This window comes from Anolis sagrei, chromosome 11, assembly GCF_037176765.1.
Source record: "Anolis sagrei isolate rAnoSag1 chromosome 11, rAnoSag1.mat, whole genome shotgun sequence".
NCBI lineage: Eukaryota > Metazoa > Chordata > Lepidosauria > Squamata > Dactyloidae > Anolis > Anolis sagrei.
Window position 1 is genome coordinate 775,001 of NC_090031.1, and position 19,567 is coordinate 794,567.

Below are 19,567 nucleotides of genomic sequence, written 5' to 3' on the forward strand. Positions count from 1 at the left end.
TGCTGGGATTTATAGTTCACCTACAATCAGAGAGCATTCTGAACTCTACCAACCATGGAACTGAACCAAAGTTGGCACACAGAACTCGCATGACCAACAGAAAATACTGGAAGGGGGTAGTGGGTATTGACCTTGAGTTTGGAAGTTGTAGTTCACCAACATCCAAAGACTCAAACAATGATGGATCTGGACCACAACTTGGCAGGAATACTCAATATGCCCAAATGTGAACACAACTGGAGTTTGGGGAAAATAGAGTTGTAGTTCACCTACATTCAGAGATCACTGTGGACTCAATGATGGATCTGGACCAAACTGTACATGAATACACAATATGCCCAAATGTGAACACTGGTGGAGTTTGGGGAAAATAGACCTTGACATTTGGGAGTTGTAGTTGCTGGGATTTATGGTTCACCTACAATCAAAGAGCACTCTGAACCCAGCCCACGATGGATCTGCACCAAACCTGGCACACTACCTTCATGGCCAACATTGAATACTAGTGCGGTTGGGGGCGGGGGGGGGGGGGGTTGAATTCTGGGAGTTGTAGTTCCTCAAAAAGGAAGAGAAGGACAGGTGGAGATATCTTCAGCCTTCTCTGCCAATAGGGTTCCTAAGACCATCAGAAATATGTGTTTTCTGATGGTCTTTGGAGACCCCTCTGAAACACCCCCAGGTAGAGAACCACTGCTTTATGAAGAGCATTCCAAAGCTGAGGAGCCACCACTGAGAAGGCCCTTTCTCTCACCTCTACCAACCACGCTTGTGAGGGTGGTGGGACCGTGAGAAGGGCCCTGTCAGAGGACCTTAAAGCCCGAGTTGGTTCATGGGGGGAGATGCTAAATATGCTAAAATATCCCTTGACCAAAAAACGGGCAACAGCGACCGCATTGTCTGTAGCCTCCAACCATTCCTCCTCTGTGCATGAGGCAGGACACTGCGGACAAGCATACAGACGCGGAGTTGCTTGTTCTGCTCCACAGTTGCATAAGGTGAAGGGTTCTTTGAGGTTGTGTGCTCCCTGTAGTCATCTCCCATTACATATTCGCACTAATTGCCGTATCCAAACAGTCTTCAAAGGCAGCCCCACATAGAATGTATTGCAGTAGTCCAGCCTTGATGTAACTAAGTCATGGACCATCATGGCCAGGCTTTTCGGGCTATGGTCGCAACAAGCTTTAAATGTGCAAAGACCCTCATCTGAGACTCAAGCATCAGCGCTGAGTCCAACCTCCGAGGATGCCTGCCATAGATGTGAAATGTCAGGAGAGAATGCTTCCTTAACATGGCCAGACAGCCCAGAAAACTCACAGCAACCCAGTGATTCCTGCCATGAAAGCCTTCGACACACCTTGATCAGACTGCTTCTACCTCAAGATCAACACCCAAACAACAGGGGAATTCCTAACATGGAACAATCAGGGCCAGCTAACACTTCCCAACAAAGGATTCCCCCAGGGAGGAAGCAGTCAGGCTTTGAAGATGAAAGGCCATTCAATGCTAATCAATTGGTAAACCCCATTTTCCTAGTTTCCAACAGACCTCACAACTTCTGAGGATGCCTGCCATAGATGTGGGTGAAACGTCAGGAGAGAATGCTTCCGGAACATGGCCAGACAGCCCAGAAAACTCACAGCAACCCAGTGATTCCGGCCATGAAAGCCTTTGACAACACCTTGATCAGACTGCTTCTACCTCAAGATCAACACCCAAACAACAGGGAAATTCCTAACATGGAACAATCAGGGCCAGCTAACACTTCCTAACAAAGGATTCCCCAGGCTGGAAGCAGCCAGGCTTTGAAGCTGTAAGGCCATTTAATGCTAATCAAGGTGGCCAATGGCAACATTCACACTTGCCTCCAACAGACAAGAGTTAACCCTAATACGAATAATAACAGATAATAATATGAACACCAATACTAATAACCATGCCGAAATAACACTAATTCGATTCATATTGATTATTAATCAATTAGTAATTATTACATTAACCCTAATACGAATAATAACAGATAATAATGTGAACACCAATACCAATAACCATGTCAAAATAACATTAATTTTATTCGTATTGATTAATTATTATATTAGCCTAGTATGAATAATAGCTAATAATAATATGAACAGTACAGTATCAATAACTATGCTAAAATGATATTAATTTGATTCATATTGATTATTTATTAATTACTATTATATTAACCCTAATACGAATAATAACACATAATAATATGAACACCAATACCAATAACCATGTTAAAACAACATTAATTTTATTTATATTGATTATTAATCAATTATTAATTATTATATGAACCTTAATACGAATAATAATAAAAAATAATAATTTATTTGTATTATTAACTAATTATTAATTATTACATTAACCCTAATACGAATAATAACAAATTATTACATATTGATTATTAATTATTATATTGATTATTATTGTTTTATTATTATATTCACCCTAATACATATAATAACAAATAATAATATGAACACTAATAACAACGCTCAAATAATATTGATTTCATACGTATTGATTATTAATTAATTATTATATTGATTATTAATGTTATATTATTATATTAACCCTTAATATGAATAGTAACAAATAATAATATGGACACCAATACCAGTAATAATGCTCAAATAACATTGATTTTATACGTATTAATTATTAATTATTTATTGATTATTGATAATGATTGATTAGTCACAATTACTGTATTAACCCTAATCAGGAAGGATTCCTAGCTTCCTGGGGCTTTCTATGAAGAGGGATTCCTAGTTTCCTGGGGTGATTATTAATTAATTATTGATTATTGATAATGATTGATTAGTCACAATTACTGTATTAACCCTAATCAGGAGGGATTCCTAGCTTCCTGGGGCTTTCTATGAAGAGGGATTCCTAGTTTCCTGGGGTGATTATTAATTAATTATTGATTATTGATAATGATTGATTAGTCACAATTACTGTATTAACCCTAATCAGGAGGAATTCCTAGCTTCCTGGGGCTTTCTATGAAGAGGTATTCCTAGTTTCCTGGGGTGATTATTAATTAATTATTGATTATTGATCACGATTGATTCGTAACAATTACTGTATTAACCCTAATCGGGAGGGATTCCTAGCTTCCTGGGGCTTTCTATGAAGAGGTATTCCTAGTTTCCTGGGGTGATTATTAATTAATTATTGATTATTGATCATTATTGATTAGTCACAATTACTGTATTAACCCTAACCAGGGGGGATTCCTAGCTTCCTGGGGCTTTCTATGAAGGGGGATTCCTAGTTTCCTGGGGTGATTATTAATTAATTATTGATTATTGATCATTATTGATTAGTAACGATTACTGTATCAACCCTAATCAGGGGGGATTCCTAGCTTCCTGGGGCTTTCTATGAAGAGGGACTCCTAGTTTCCTGGGGCTTTCCCCCCCCCCCCCACACCCGGGTCCACGCGCCAATCCCTCCCGCTAGAGGGCCAGGGCGCCGAGGTGCGGTGCCTGCTTACCTGCGTTGTATGCGGCGAGGTCTGCTCCGGGCGCGGGGCTCTTCCTCTTGCGGGGGCGGCCCTTCTGGACGGCGCCGGCCCCGTTGTAGTAGTTGGGCAGGCCGAGGGCGGCGGGCCCCAAAGGCGGGCCACCCCCCTGCCCGGCCTTGCCTGCGGCGGCCCCCTCTCCTCCTCCTCCTCCTGGCCCGGCGGCGAAGTGGAGGGCGAAGGGCCCCTGGAGCAGGGCCTCGAAGTGGGGGCGGCAGTAGACCAGCCCGTCCTTGAGGCCGAAGTGGTCCCCCGTGGCCAGGACGCGCGCGCACGAGGCGCAGGTGAAGCAGCTCAGGTGGAAGACCAGCTCCCGCGCGCGCATCACCATCTCCGAGGCAGAGATGCCCAGGTGGCAACGCCCGCAACGCTGCACAGAGAAGCGCCTGAGGGAAGGGGGGGGGGGGAAGGGGGAGAAAGGGACAGGACTCACTCGGGGGGCAGAATGACCCCACACCCCTCACCACAACAACAACAACAACAACAGCAGGCAGGAGGAAATGGGCCCTCTCCTCCAAGGTGCGCCTCTAACTATCCATCTATCTCTTCATCCATCCATCTATTCATCTATCCATTCATTCATCTATCTATCTATCTATCTGTCCAGCCATCTATCTGTCTGTCTGTCTATCTAATCTATCTATTCATCTATCCATTCATTCATCTATCTATCTATCTATCTATCTATCTATCTGTCCAGCCATCTGTCTGTCTGTCTGTCTATCTATTCATCTATCCATTCACCCATCTATCTATTAATCTATCCATTCATCCATCCATCTACTAATCCATCCATCTATCTATTCATCTCTCCATCTATCTATCTATCTATCTATCCATCCATCTATCTATTCATCCATCTTTCCATTAATCTATTCATCTATCCATCCATCCATCTATCCATCCATCTTTCCATCCATCTATCTATTCATGTCTATCCATTCATCTATCTACCTATCTATCCATCCATCCAATCATCTATCCATCCATCCATCCATACATACATACATACATACATCTATTAATCTATACATCTATCTATCCATCTATCTATCTATCTATCTATCCATTCATCTATCTATCTATCTATTCATCTATCTATCTATCTGTCCATCCATCCATCCTTCTATTAATCTATCCATCTATCTATCCAGCCATCTTTCCATTCATCAGTGTATTCATCCATCTATCCATCCATTCATCTATCTAGCCATCCATCTATCTATTCATCTGTCTATCCATCCATCAATCCCTCTATCTATCCATCCATCTTTCCATCCATCTATCTATCTATCTATCTATCTATCTATTCATCTATCCACTCATCCATCTATCTGCCTGTCTATCCATCCATCTATCCATCTATCTATCCATCCATCCATTCATCAATCTATTTATCTAGCTATTTACTTACTTACTTACTTACTTACTACATTTATAGCCCGTCTTTCTCATACGGCAACTCAAGGCGGGTTACCGATTGGCATGATTCGATGCAATTCATCTACCTATCTGTTTATCTATCAGTTAATCCACTCATCTATCTATCTATCTATCTATCTATCTATCTATCCAGCTATCCATTCATCTATCCATCCATCTATCTGGATTCATCATAGCTCCACATACACACACACACACACACATATACATATATATACACACACACATATGATCGGGCCTGCAGTGGTCATATCGTGCATTAATGGACAGTGGGAATTCAGACCTATCTTTGTATACATTTGCCACATATATATATATATATATAGAGAGAGAGAGAGAGAGAGAGAGAGATGGCCCATGCGTGACCTATCTGACCTATCTAAATCTATATTTATCCTATCTATCTATCTATCTATCTATCTATCTATCTATCTATCTATGTTTGTCCCATATATGTGTATGTGTGTACACGTGCACACACACACGAACACACACACATATATAGATATCCCCTGCCTGACCCTTCTATATGTGTGCCCCATATATTTAGAGAGATGGGGATAGAGAAAGAGAATAGAGAGATAGACATGACCTCTGCCTGACCTACCTACATACCTATCTATATGACAAACATACATATTTTAACTTGTATGTACTGTATATAAAGCATTAGTTTTGCTCTATCCCTTCATCTATCTATTCAACTATCAATTCGTCTATCTATTCATCTATCAGTTTATCGATTCATCAGTCTATTAATCTATCTATCTATTAATCTATCTGTCCCTTCATCTATCAATTCATCTATCTATTTATCTATTCATCAATCTATTAATCTATCTATCTATTAATCTATCTGTCCATTTATCTACCCATTCATCTATCTATTTATCCATTAATTTATCTGTTCATCAATCTATTTATCTATCTATTTATCTATCAGTCCATTCATCTATCCATTCATCTATCTATCTATTTATCCATTCATTTATCTATTTATCAATCTATTAATCTATCTATCTATTCATCTATCTATCTATCAGTCCATTCATCTATCCATTCATCTATCTATTTATCCATTCATGTATCTATTAATCAATCTATTAATCTAGCTATCTGTCCATTCATCAATCTATTTATCAATAAATTTATCTATTCATCAATCTATCAATCTATCAATCTATCAATCTATCTATCTATCTATCTATCTATTCATCTATCTGTCCATTCATCTATCAATGCATCTATCAATTTATCCATTCATTTATCTATTTACCAATCTATTAATCTATCTATCTATTCATCTATCTATCTGTCCATTCATCTATCAATGCATCTATCGATTTATCCATTCATTTATCTATTTATCAATTAATCTATCTATTCATCTATCTATCTGTCCATTCATCTATCAATGCACCTATCAATTTATCCATTTATTTATCTATTTATCAATCAATCTATCTATCTATCTATTCATCTATCTGTCTGTCCATTCATCTATCAATGCATCTATCGAGTTATCAATTCATTTATCTATTTATCAATCTATTAATCTATCTATCTATCTATTAATCTATCTATCTGTCCATTCACCTGTCAATGCATCTATTGATTTATCCATTCATCTATCTATCTATCTATTCATCTATCTATCTGTCCATTCATCTATCAATGCATCTATCTATTTATCCATTCATTTATCTATTTATCAATCTATTAATCTATCTATCTATTCATCTATCTATCTGTCCATTCATCTATCAATGCATCTATCAACTTATCCATTCACTTATCTATTCATCAATCTATTAATCTATTAATCTATCTATCTATCTATTCATCTATCTGTCCATTCATCTATCAATGCATCTATTGATTTATCCATTCATTTATCTATTTATCAATCTATTAATCTATTTATCTACTCATCTATCTATCTATCCATCCATTCATTTATCAATCTATTTATCTATCTTTCTATTAATCTATCTATCTATCCATTCATTTATCTATCAATCTATCTATCTATCTATCTATCCATTCATTTACCTACCCATCTGTGTATCTATCCATGTACTGGCTGTTAGGAATTGTGGGAGTTGAAGTCCAAAACACCTGGAGAGAGGGCCAGTGTTGGCCCATGCCTGATCTATATGTATATATGTATATATGTATATATCTAATCTATGATACACTCATATGTCTTTGGAGGGGAAGGCAGGCCTGTCTACTCACCGGTAGTAGTCCTCCTTGCAGTAGATGCTGCCGTCCTTGCTGAAGCAGGTGAGTTCAGACTCCAGGTTGAGCTTGCACTCGCAGCACTGGAGGCAGCGCATGTGCCACTGCTTGTCCACCGCCAGGAGGTAGTAGCGGTCCGAGATCTTGCCCCCACAGCCTGCGCATAGGGCCGCACGCTCACCCCCAACGCCCCCCACGCCCCCGGCCCCCAGGCTCAGGGAAGGCATGGCCTGAGATGGGGAAGAAGCAGAGAAAAGGAACAACATTACTTACCAATCTTATCAATTATTAGTTATTATTATTATTGCCGCTACCCTAATACAAATAGTGAATAATAATATGAACACCGATACCTCAAAAATACCAATAACAATGGTAAAATAGCATTAATTTTATTCGTATCAATTATTACTTAATTATTGATTATTGATTATTGTATTCACCCTAATACAAATAACAACAAATAACAATATAAACACCAATATCAGTAACAATGCTAAAATAACATTAATTTTATTCGTATTGATTATTAGTTAATTATTGATTATTGATTATTGTATTCACCCTAATACAAATAATAACAAATAACAATACGAACACCAATATCAATAACAACACTGAAAGAACATTAATTTTATTCATATTGATAATTTATTAATTATTAATGTTATTATATCAACCTTAATACAGAAAATAACAAATAAGAATATGAACACCAATACCCCAAAAATACCAATAACATTAATTTTATTCGTATCGATTATTAGTTAATTATTGATTATTGATTATTGTATTAACCCTAATACAAATAATAACAAATAACAATATGAACACCAATATCAATAACAACACTGAAAGAACATTAATTTTATTCATATTGATAATGTATTCATTATTAATGTTTATTATATTAACCTTAATACAAAAAATAACAAATAAGAATATGAACACCAATACCAATAATAACGCTAAAATAACATGAATTTTATTTTTATCGATTATTAATTAATTATTGATTATTGATAATTATTCTATTAAACCTAATATGAATAATATGAACACCAATATCAATAACAACACTAAAATAACATTAATTTTATTCGTATTGATAATTTATTAATTATTTTTATTATATTAACCTTAATACAGAAAATAACAAATAAGAATATGAACACCAATATCAATAATAATGCTAAAATAACATGAATTTTATTTTTATTGATTACTAATTAATTATTGATTCTTGATAATTATTGTATTAAACCTAATATGAATAATATGAACACCAATATCAATAACAACACTAAAATAACATTAATTTTATTTTTATCGATTATTGATTAATTATTGATTATTAATAATTATTATGAATAACAATAATATGATGATACTAATAAGAGTTTAATTATATTCCGCCCTATCTCCCCAAGGGAACTCGGGTCAGAATATGAACACCAATACCAATAATAATGCTAAAATAACATGAATTCTATTTTTATTGATTATCAATTAATTATTGATTATTGATCATTATTGTATTAAACCTAATATGAATAATAAGAACACCAATATCAATACCAACACTAAAATAACATGAATTTTATTTTTATCGATTATTGATTAATTATTGATTATTAATAATTATTATGAATAACAATATTATTATTATTATTATTATTATTATTATTATTAAAGACTTTATTTATTTTCTGCCCTATCTTCCCAAGGGAACTCAGGTCGGATTCCAACCAACCAAAAAAGCAAACATTTGCTGCCTCAAGACAACAACAAATACAAACATAGTAATGCAGAATAACTAAACATACAAAAACACATAACATAGGTTAAATAGAACATAACCTATCAAATAAATTATATCTAACATCACGCATCAGCATCAATTTACACCAATTGTGCAAATTACACCAACTGAACACCATTACTAACACTAAAATAACATTAATTTTATTATTTAATAATAATAATAATAATAATAATAATAATAATGCGAACACCAATACCAATCATAACACTATGTCACACCATTTTGGTCCCTGGGTTATCAATGCCATTTGCTAATTGGTTTATCATTTTTTTAAAAATTGGGAAAACAAGTCCATTAAATGCTAATCAAGGTGATCAATAGCAACATTCACAATTGCCTCCAGCAGACAAGACTTCTTTCTCCTACCCTGGACATCATTCCACATGCACAAACACACACACACACACATATATACCCTTCCCTAGTTTCCAACAGAAGTCACATCCTCTGAGGATCCTTGCCATAGACGTGGGCAAAACGTCAGGAGAGAATGCTTCCGGAACATGTCCAGACAGCCCCGAAAACTCATAACAAGCCAGGGATTCCGGCCGTGAACATCCTCGACAACACATTGCACAAAGTTTGCATTTACCAGACAAAGAAGCACATTTTGCTATAGTTTTCCCACTTGTACGTCTATCAAGCACAAACTTTGCTCTCTCCTGGATGCTTCTATCTATAGTTGGCCCCGTGAGCTGTTTGTAAGTAAGTGGAATGTAAGTTGTTTGTAAGTGGGATGTTTGTAACTCAGGGACTGCCTCTATGTTGAGATAGATGAAAATGGAGTCAGAGATAGATGTAAGGCATACATATTTTCACTTGTGTGTCTATCAAACACAAACTTTGCTCCCTCCTGGACGTTTCTATCTATAGTTGGCCCCACGAGTTGTTTGTAAGTGGAATGTAAGTTGTTTGTAAGTGGGATGTTTGTAACTCAGAGACTGCCTCTATATAGAGATGGAGATATATGGAGATGGAGATAGATATATAGCATACATATTTTCACTTGTATGTCTATCAAGCACAAACTTTGCTCCCTCCTGGACGTTTCTATCTATAGTTGGCCCCACGAGTTGTTTGTAAGTAAGTGGAATGTAAGTTGTTTGTAAGTGGGATGTTTTGTAACTCAGGGACTGCCTCTATATAGAGACAGATGGAGAGAGATGTATATATTTTCACTTGTATGTCTATCAAGCACAAACTTTGCTCCCTCCTGGACGTTTCTATCTATAGTTGGCCCCACGAGTTGTTTGTAAGTAAGTGGAATGTAAGTTGTTTGTAAGTGGGATGTTTTGTAACTCAGGGACTGCCTCTATATAGAGACAGATGGAGAGAGATGTATATATTTTCACTTGTATGTCTATCAAGCACAAACTTTGCTCCCTCCTGGACGTTTCTATCTATAGTTGGCCCCACGAGTTGTTTGTAAGTAAGTGGAATGTAAGTTGTTTGTAAGTGGGATGTTTTGTAACTCAGGGACTGCCTCTATATAGAGACAGATGGAGAGAGATGTATATATTTTCACTTGTATGTCTATCAAGCACAAACTTTGCTCCCTCCTGGACGTTTCTATCTATAGTTGGCCCCACGAGTTGCTTATAAGTAAGTGGAATGTAAGTTGTTTGTAAGTGGGATGTTCTGTAACTCAGGGACTGCCTCTATATAGAGATGGCGATAGATGACGATGGAGATAGAGATAGATATAAATGTATAGCATACATATTTTCATGTGTGTGTCTATCAAACACAAACTTTGCTCCCTCCGGGACATTTCTATCTATAATTGGCCCCACAAGTTGTTTGTAAGTAAGTGGGATGTTTGTAACTCAGGGACTGCCTCTATATAGAGATACAGATAGATGACGATGGAGATATAGTTATAGCGATAGAGATAAATGTATGGCATATATATTTCCACGTGTGTGTCTATCAAACACAAACTTTGCTCCTTCCTGGATGTTACTATCTATAGTTGACCCCACGAGTTGCCTGTAAGTGGGATATTTGTAACTCAGGGACTGCCTCTATATAGAGACAGATGGAGAGAGATGTATATATTTTCACTTGTATGTCTACAAACACAAACTTTGCTCCTTCCTGGATGTTACTATCTATAGTTGGCCCCACGAGTTGCTTGTAAGTAAGTGGAATGTAAGTTGTTTGTAAGTGGGATGTTTTGTAACTCAGGGACTGCCTCTATATAGAGATACAGATAGATGAAGATGGAGATATAGATATAGCGATAGAGATAAATGTATGGCATATATATTTTCACGTGTGTGTCTATCAAACACAAACTTTGCTCCTTCCTGGATGTTACTATCTATAGTTGGCCCCACTATTGCTTGTAAGTGGGATGTTTGTAACTCAGGGACTGCCTTTATATAGAGATAGATGGAGATAGATGTATATATTTTCACTTGTATGTCTATCAAGCACAAACTTTGCTCTTTCCTGGATCTTACTATCTATAGTTGGCCCCACGAGTTGCTTGTAAGTAGGATGTTTGTAACTTAGGGACTGCCTCGAGATCGAGATAGGGATAGAGACAGAGAGGTAGAGGTAAAGGCAGAGGTATGGCATACATATTTTCACTTGTATGTCTATCAAGCACAAACTTTGCTCCTTCCTGGATGTTACTATCTATAGTTGGTTTGTAAGTTGGTTGTTTGTAACTCAGGGACTGCCTCTATATAGAAATAGAGAGATAGACGTAAGTATGGCATGCATATTTCCACTTGTATGTCTCTCAAGCACGCATTTGCTCTAGTTTTGCAATGACTATCCCATCCTGGAGTCTCAACCAACTCGGCCTAGTTCACAGCTGCCACCAAAACAACGGAAGTTTCCGAACTCATTCCCACAGCTACAATGCTACACAAAATCCAGATTATCTGCTTTGAACTGGATTATCTGATAGTGTAGACTCATATGACTCAGTCCAAAGCAGATCATGTGAATGATTATCTGCTTTGAGTAAGAGCCGCGCAATTAAACAGGAAACAACACTTTCCAATGAGGAACAGAACATGTTCTCAGTGTTTGGTGGAATCATAATTATAGTCTTCCTAATTGGAATATTGCTAGCCATCATCCAAATAATAATACAACGACTACTAATAATACTATTAATATCGTCATAATAATAATAATAATAACAATAATAATAACCATGACCACATTGTTGTTGTTGTTGTTATCCGACATGGGGAAAAATACACCATTTATATAAATAAAAATGTAATGTTCATTTGTGAGATTAACACAACTCCAAAACCACTGGGTAAGTGGACACCAAATTTGGACACAAGACCCCTCTCAGGCCAACGAGTGACCATCACTCAGAAAAACACTAGAAAACACAGCGGAAGAGACGTAAAAAACCCCAAAAATAAAAATACATTACACTGCATGTGTAAAACCATATATATATACACAAACACACACATATACACACATATATGCACACACACACACACACACACACAATACATACACAGAAAGAGGGAAGGAAAGAAAGAAGGAGAGGAGGAGGGTAGGAGAGAAGGAAGGAACGAAAGAAGGGTAGAAAAGAAAGGAGAGAAGGAGGGAGAAAAATAGGGAAAGAAGGAGGGAAGGAGAGAAGGAAAGAAAGAACGAAGGGTAGAGAAGGAAGGAAGGAGAGAAGGAGGAGAGAAGGAAGGAAGGAAAGAAGAGTAGAGAAGGAAGGAAGGAGAGAAGGAGGGAGAGAAAGAGGGAAAGAATGAGGGAAGAAGAGAAGGAAAGAAAGAAGGGTAGAGAAAGAAGGAAGGAAAGAAGGAGGGAGAGGAAGAGGGAAAGGAGGGAAGGAAGGAAAGAAAGAAAGAAGAGTAGAGAAGGAGGGAAGGAAGGAAGGAAGGAAGGAAGAAGAGAAGGAGGGAGGGAGGGAAAGAGGGAAAGAAGGAGGGAAGGAGAGAAGGAAAGAAATAAAGAAGGGTAGAGAAGGAAGGAGAGAAGGAGGGAGAGGGAGGAAAGGAGAGAAGGAAAGAAAGAAAGGTAGAGAAGGAAGGAAGGAGAGAAGGAGGGAGAGAAAGAGGGAAAGAAGGAGAAAAGGAGAAGGAAGGAAAGGAAGAAGGGTAGAGAAGGAATGAAGAGAGGAGGGAGAGAAAGAGGGAGGAAAGGAGAGAATGAATGAATGAATGAATGAAAGAAAGAAAGAAAGATAGAGAAGGAAGGAAGGAGAGAAGGAAATAAAAAAGTGAAAGAAGGAAGGAAGGAACGAAAGAGAGAAAGAGGGAGGGAAGGAAGGAAAGAGACAAGGAAGGGTGGAACCAAAGAGCAAAGGAAGTGAGAAAAGAAACAGATAGAGAAGGAAGAAAGAAGAAGGGAAAGAAAAACAGGGAAGGAAGGAGAGAAGGAGAGAAAGAGGAAGGAAAGGTTGGCCACCGCTAGTAACTCATAAAAAACACTGAAAAACACAGCAGAAGAGACTTAGAAGGCCACAAAAGCAAAAAGACACTACAGCACATGCACAAAACCACATATATACACATTTACACAAATATACACACACACAAAACACAGACTGGGTCACAGCAATGCAGGGAGGGCTAGTCATAGAAAACACCAGTATGAAAACTTATTTCTATTGGTATCTATGGGTAAGGTTTTCAGAAACCAATTTCAAGGGTTCCTAACTTAGAGACCGTTAATATAATATCTTTGGAGGGCGGAAGAGAGAAAAATCAGGGTAGTAATAATGATAATAATAATTATTATTATATATTTCAGGATGTGGCTTTGAGGAGATGCTTTGGTGTGACCCTTCCAAGGACTTTAGGGGCCCCTTTTTCCCACCCGGTCCCATTGGCAAAAGAAAGGGGGGGGGGTAGGAAAAGAAAGGCAAGCAAAGGGTCTCCTAATGGGATGATGATGATGATAATCATAATCCTAATAACACTAATAATAGGGAAGTCCAGGAAGGAAGGCATTCAGATCTGTCGCATTGGGAACAGATCCATTCAGGCAGTGGCTTCTCAATAATAGTAGTAATACTATTATTATTATTATTCAATTCTATTATTTTATTATTACTCTATTATTCTATTGATATAATATATTATAATAGAATAATAATAGTATAGAATTCTCTCCTTCCTTCCTTCCCTCTTTCACTTTGTTATTTCCTTCTCTCTTTCCTTCCTTCTCTACCTTTCTTTCCTTCTCTCCCTTTCTCTCCCTCCTTCTCTCCTTGCTTCCTTCTCTACCATTCTTTCTTTCCTTCCTTCTCTCCTTCCCTCCTTCTCTCCCTCTTTCTCTCCCTCCTTCTCTCCTTGCTTCCTTCTCTACCATTCTTTCTTTCCTTCCTTCTCTCCTTCCCTCTTCCTCTCCCTCCTTCTCTCCTTGCTTCCTTCTCTACCATTCTTTCTTTCCTTCCTTCTCTCCTTCTTTCTCTCCCTCCTTCTTCCTTCCTTCTCTACCATTGTTTCTTTCCTTCCTTCTCTCCTTCTTTCCCTCTTTCTTTCCCTCCTTCTTCCTTCCTTCTCTGCCCTTCTTTCTTTCCTTCCTTCTCTCCTTCCCTCTTTCTCTCCCTCCTTCTCTCCTTGCTTCCTTCTCTACCATTCTTTCTTTCCTTCCTTCTCTCCTTCCCTCTTTCTCTCCCTCCTTCTCTCCTTGCTTCCTTCTCTACCATTCTTTCTTTCCTTCCTTCTCTCCTTCCCTCCTTCTTTCCCTCTTTCCTTCCTTCCTTCTCTACCTTTCTTTCTTTCCTTCCTTCTCTCCTTCCCTCCTTCTTTCCCTCTTTCCTTCCTTCCTTCTCTACCCTTCTTTCTTTCCTTCCTTCTCTCCTTCCCTCTTTCTCTCCCTCCTTCTCTCCTTCCTTCTCTACTCTTCTTTTTCTCCTTCCTTCTCTCCTTTCCCTCTTCCTCTCCCTACTTCTTTCTCTCCTTCCTTCCTTCTCTACTCTTCTTTCTTTCCTTCCTTCTCTCCTTCCCTCTTCCTCTTCCTCCTTCTCTCCTTCCTTCTCTACTCTTCTTTCTCTTCTTCCTTCTCTCCTTTCCCTCTTCCTCCTTCTCTCCTTTTCCTCTTTCTCTCCCTCCTTTTCTCCTTCCTTCCTTCTCTACTCTTCTTTCTCTCCTTCGTTCTCTCCTTTCCCTCTTCCCCTCCCTCCTTCTCTCCTTCCCTCCTTCTCTACTCTTCTTTCTTTCCTTCCTTCTCTCCTTTCCCTCTTCCTCTCCCTCCTATTATAATATATTATAATAGAATAATAATAGTATAGAATAGAATAATATATATATATTATATTATAATAGAATAATAATATAACAATAAGATAATAATGAGTTCCCTTTGGGGGCGGAGAAGGGCAGGATATAAATGTAGGAAACAAACAAACAAACAAATATATAATAATAGAATAACCATAAAGTAACAATATAATAATGCAATCTTAATAATGAAAAATAGTGAACTAATATATTATAACAGAAATAATAATATTAAAGTAATACACCATAATAATAATAAAATAATAGAATAATCATAATATAATAATCTAATAATACAATATTAATAATGAAATAGTAATCGGATAGGCTATAATAGTGTTAATAATAATATTATAATACACTATAATAATAATATAATAATATTATAAGAATCTAATAATATAAGATTAGTAATGAAATAATAATCTAAAATTCTATAATTTTAATAATAATATAATATTCATAATGACATAATAATCTAATAGACTATAATAATTACATATAAAATATTTATAATAGTATTATAATAATATAATACACTATAATAATAGAATAGAACAATACTATAATATTAATAATTTAATAATAATAATAATATAATGACATAATAATCTAATAGACTATAATAATCATATATAAAATATTTATAATAGTATTATAATAATATAATACACTATAATAATAGATAGAACGATACTATAATATTAATAATTACTATAATAATATTAATAATTTAATAATAATAATAATAATAATAATAATAATAATAGTATCCAGACCCCAAGAAAGTTAAAGCATTGGGTCCTTCCTTCCTTCCTTCCTTCTTTTCTTTCTTTCCTTCCTTCCTTTCCTTCCTTCTTTTCTTTCTTTCCTTCCTTCCTTCCTTCCTTCCTTTCCTTCCTTCCTTCTTTTCTTTCTTTCCTTCTTTTCTTTCTTTCCTTCCTTTCTTTCCTTCCTTCCTTTCTTTCTTTCCTTCCTTTCTTTCCTTCCTTCCTTCTTTTCTTTCTTTCCTTCCTTCTTTTCTTTCTTTCCTTCCTTTCTTTCCTTCCTTCCTTCCTTTCTTTCTTTCCTTCCTTCCTTCTTTTCTTTCTTTTTCTCTCCCTCTGGGGCCGGATATCCTCTGCCAAATAATGCATTTTGAACCGCATTATAGAGCCAGTGTAGACCCAAATATCAGACAGCACCAGGCAGTTCAATCTGCGTTAAATTGGCAGTGTAGATCCCCTCTAAATCAGAGAGATAGGAAAGGAAAGGAAACCTTTCTCCCCTCTTAGCTCGGATCTTGACTTGCTCAAAGCGGGGCCCCGATTCGGATTGAATAAACGGTCGAAAAGAGGCTTGGGTTGACTCGGAAGTAGACCCAAAGGCTCCCCAAACAACAACAACAACAACAACAACAACAATAACAAGTCAGTCCGAAATCCGTGGGAACCTCCAACTTCGAATCAAAACACAAGAGGAAAGTGTTCACAAACACAAGTGCGGTTTCGGTTGTTTCGGAGCGTCCCAAAGCAGGGAGAAGCGAGTTTTCCAACGATTCGGATTGAAAAAGAGGCAAAAAGAGATTCGGATTGGGGGGAAAAAGTAGTTCTGGGGCCACTTTGGGTCCTACTTCTCTCCCCGACCCAAACAGGACAGAATTCCGCCCAAGGAAATGAGTCCATTTCAGCCTCTCAAGGTCTCCCCAGAAATCGGTTTGGAGGTGCTTCTCCGCACTCGGAAAAAAAGGAAACCCGTCCGCATTGGAAACTATTTTGGTCCCGCTTCAAAGGGGAACTTTAATGCGAATTAAAGGCGAAGAAGAGAACTCCCCCCCCCCCCCCAATTGGTCCAGAAAAACTCGGGGAAACACCATTCTCTCCCTTCTGTTTTCTCCTCTGGCTTAAGCCCTTCTTAAAGTCATCACTGTTTATCTATCCATCCATCTATGTATCTATCTATCTATCTATCTGTCCATCCATCCACCCATTCATCTATGTATTTATCTATCTGTCTTTGTATATATCTATCTTTCCATCCATTCATCTGTGTATTTATCTATCTATCTTTGTATCTATCTATCAATCCATCTTTGTATATATCTTTCTTTGTATCTATCCATCCATCCATTCATCTATGTATTTATTTATCTATCTTTGTATTTATGTATATATATATCCATCCATCCATCTATGTTTTATCTATGTATCCATCCATTCATCTATGTATTTATTTATCTATCTTTGTATCTATCAATCTATCTATCCATCCATTCATCTATGTATTTATTTATCTATCTATCTTTGTATCTATCTATCCATCCATCCATCCACCCATTCATCTATGTATTTATCTTTGTATCTATCTATCTGTCCATCCATTCATCTATGTATTTATTTATCTATCTTTGTATCTATCTATCTATCCATCCATCCATCCACCCATTCATCTATGTATTTATCTATGTATTTATCTATCTTTGTATCTATCTATCTATCTATCCATCCATCCATGTATTTATCTATCTTTGTTTCTATCTATCTATCTATCCATCCATCCATCTATGTATTTATTTATCTATCTTTGAATTTATCTATCTATCCATCCATCTATGTTTTTATTTATCTATCTTTGTATCTATCCATCCATCCACCCATTCATCTATATTTTTATCTATGTATCTATCCAGCCATCCATCCATCCACTCATCTAAGTATTTATCTATATATCTATGTATCTATCCATCTATCCATTCATCCATGTATTTATCTATGTATCCATGTATCTATCTATCCACCCATCTATGTATCTATCCATCCATCCATTCATCTATCTATATATTTATCTATCTATCTGTGTATCTATATATCTATCCATCCATCCATCTATCTATGTATCTATCTAATCATCCATAAGAATACTATTATATTCGTATTTTGGGTCTTATTTTATTTTACTGTTATGCTTATATTTGACTATTATTGTGACATCCATCTATCTATCTATCTATCTATCTATCTATCTATCTATGTATTTATCCATCCATCCATCTTTCTATTTATTTATCTATCTATCTATCTATCTATCTATCCATCAATCTGTTTATTTATCTATGTATCTATGTATCTATCTGTCTGTCTATGTATTTATCCATCCATCCATCTTTCTATTTATCTATCTATCCATCCATCTATCTATCTATCTATCTATCTATCTATTGTTCTGAATCTGCACAAAAACCCGTCTACCCAATAAAAATAATAATATAGTGACATATTAATGGCAAAACGAAATAATAAGAATATAGTAAAAATCAAGTGAAACAAAATAATTGTAAAAACACTAAGAGTGAAACGCATTGGAATATTAACAGTAAAATAATAATAGTAAAATGAAATAATAACAGTAAAATAATTATAGAAAAATACTAAAAGTAACAGGAAATAATAATAATAAAGTCAGTAGTGACAGTAAGATAAAATGAAATGATAATGATAGTAAAATAATAAGAGTAATAGTAAAATGGAATAATAATGATAATAATAATGGGTTGATGATAATAATAATAATATAGTAAAAATGCCAATAGAGAAACAAAATGAAATAATAATAATAATAATAATAATAATGAGTTGTTGTTGATGATGATAATAATAATAATAATGAGTTGATGATAATGATAATAATAATAATAATAATAATATAGTAAAAATGCCAATAGAGAAACAAAATGAAATAATAATAATAATAATAATGGGATGATGATAATAATAATAATATAGTAAAAATGCCAATAGAGAAATAATAATAATAATAATAATAATAATAATAATAATGGGTTGATGATGATGATAATAATAATAATATAGTAAAAATGCCAATAGAGAAACAAAATGAAATAATAATAATAATAATGGGTTGATGATGATGATAATAATAATAATAATAATAATAATATAGTAAAAATGCCAATAGAGAAACAAAATGAAATAATTATAGTAAAATAATAATAATAATAAGAGTAAAATACTAAAAGGAAAGAATGATAAATACTGGGAGTAAGATAAAATGAAATGATAATAATAGTAAAATAATAATAATAATAATAATAATAAAATGAAACAATTGTATAATAATAATAATAATAATGGTTTGATGATAATAATAATAATATAGTAAAAATACCAATAGTGAAATCAAAAAATGAAATAATAATAGTCAAATAAACTAATAATCGTGAAATACCAATAGTAAAATGGAATAATAATAATAATAATGGAAAAATAAAATAATCATATA

At 35.6% G+C, this 19,567-nt stretch overlaps 1 protein-coding gene across 3 annotated transcripts in view; it reads right to left on the bottom strand.

Annotated features, from left to right (window-relative positions):
- LHX2 (LIM homeobox 2) overlaps positions 1 to 19,567 on the bottom strand; it is an 81,535-nt gene that overhangs the window by 48,289 nt on the left and 13,679 nt on the right. For all 3 annotated transcript variants that reach the window (XM_060757615.2, XM_060757614.2, XM_060757613.2), the window contains exons 2-3: positions 7,238 to 7,470; positions 3,530 to 3,942 (exon numbers count right to left, since the gene is read on the bottom strand). In XM_060757615.2, coding sequence (XP_060613598.2) covers positions 3,530 to 3,942; positions 7,238 to 7,467 — 643 coding nt within the window. In that variant the 5' untranslated portion in view covers positions 7,468 to 7,470. The remainder of the gene's footprint in view (positions 1 to 3,529; positions 3,943 to 7,237; positions 7,471 to 19,567) is intronic.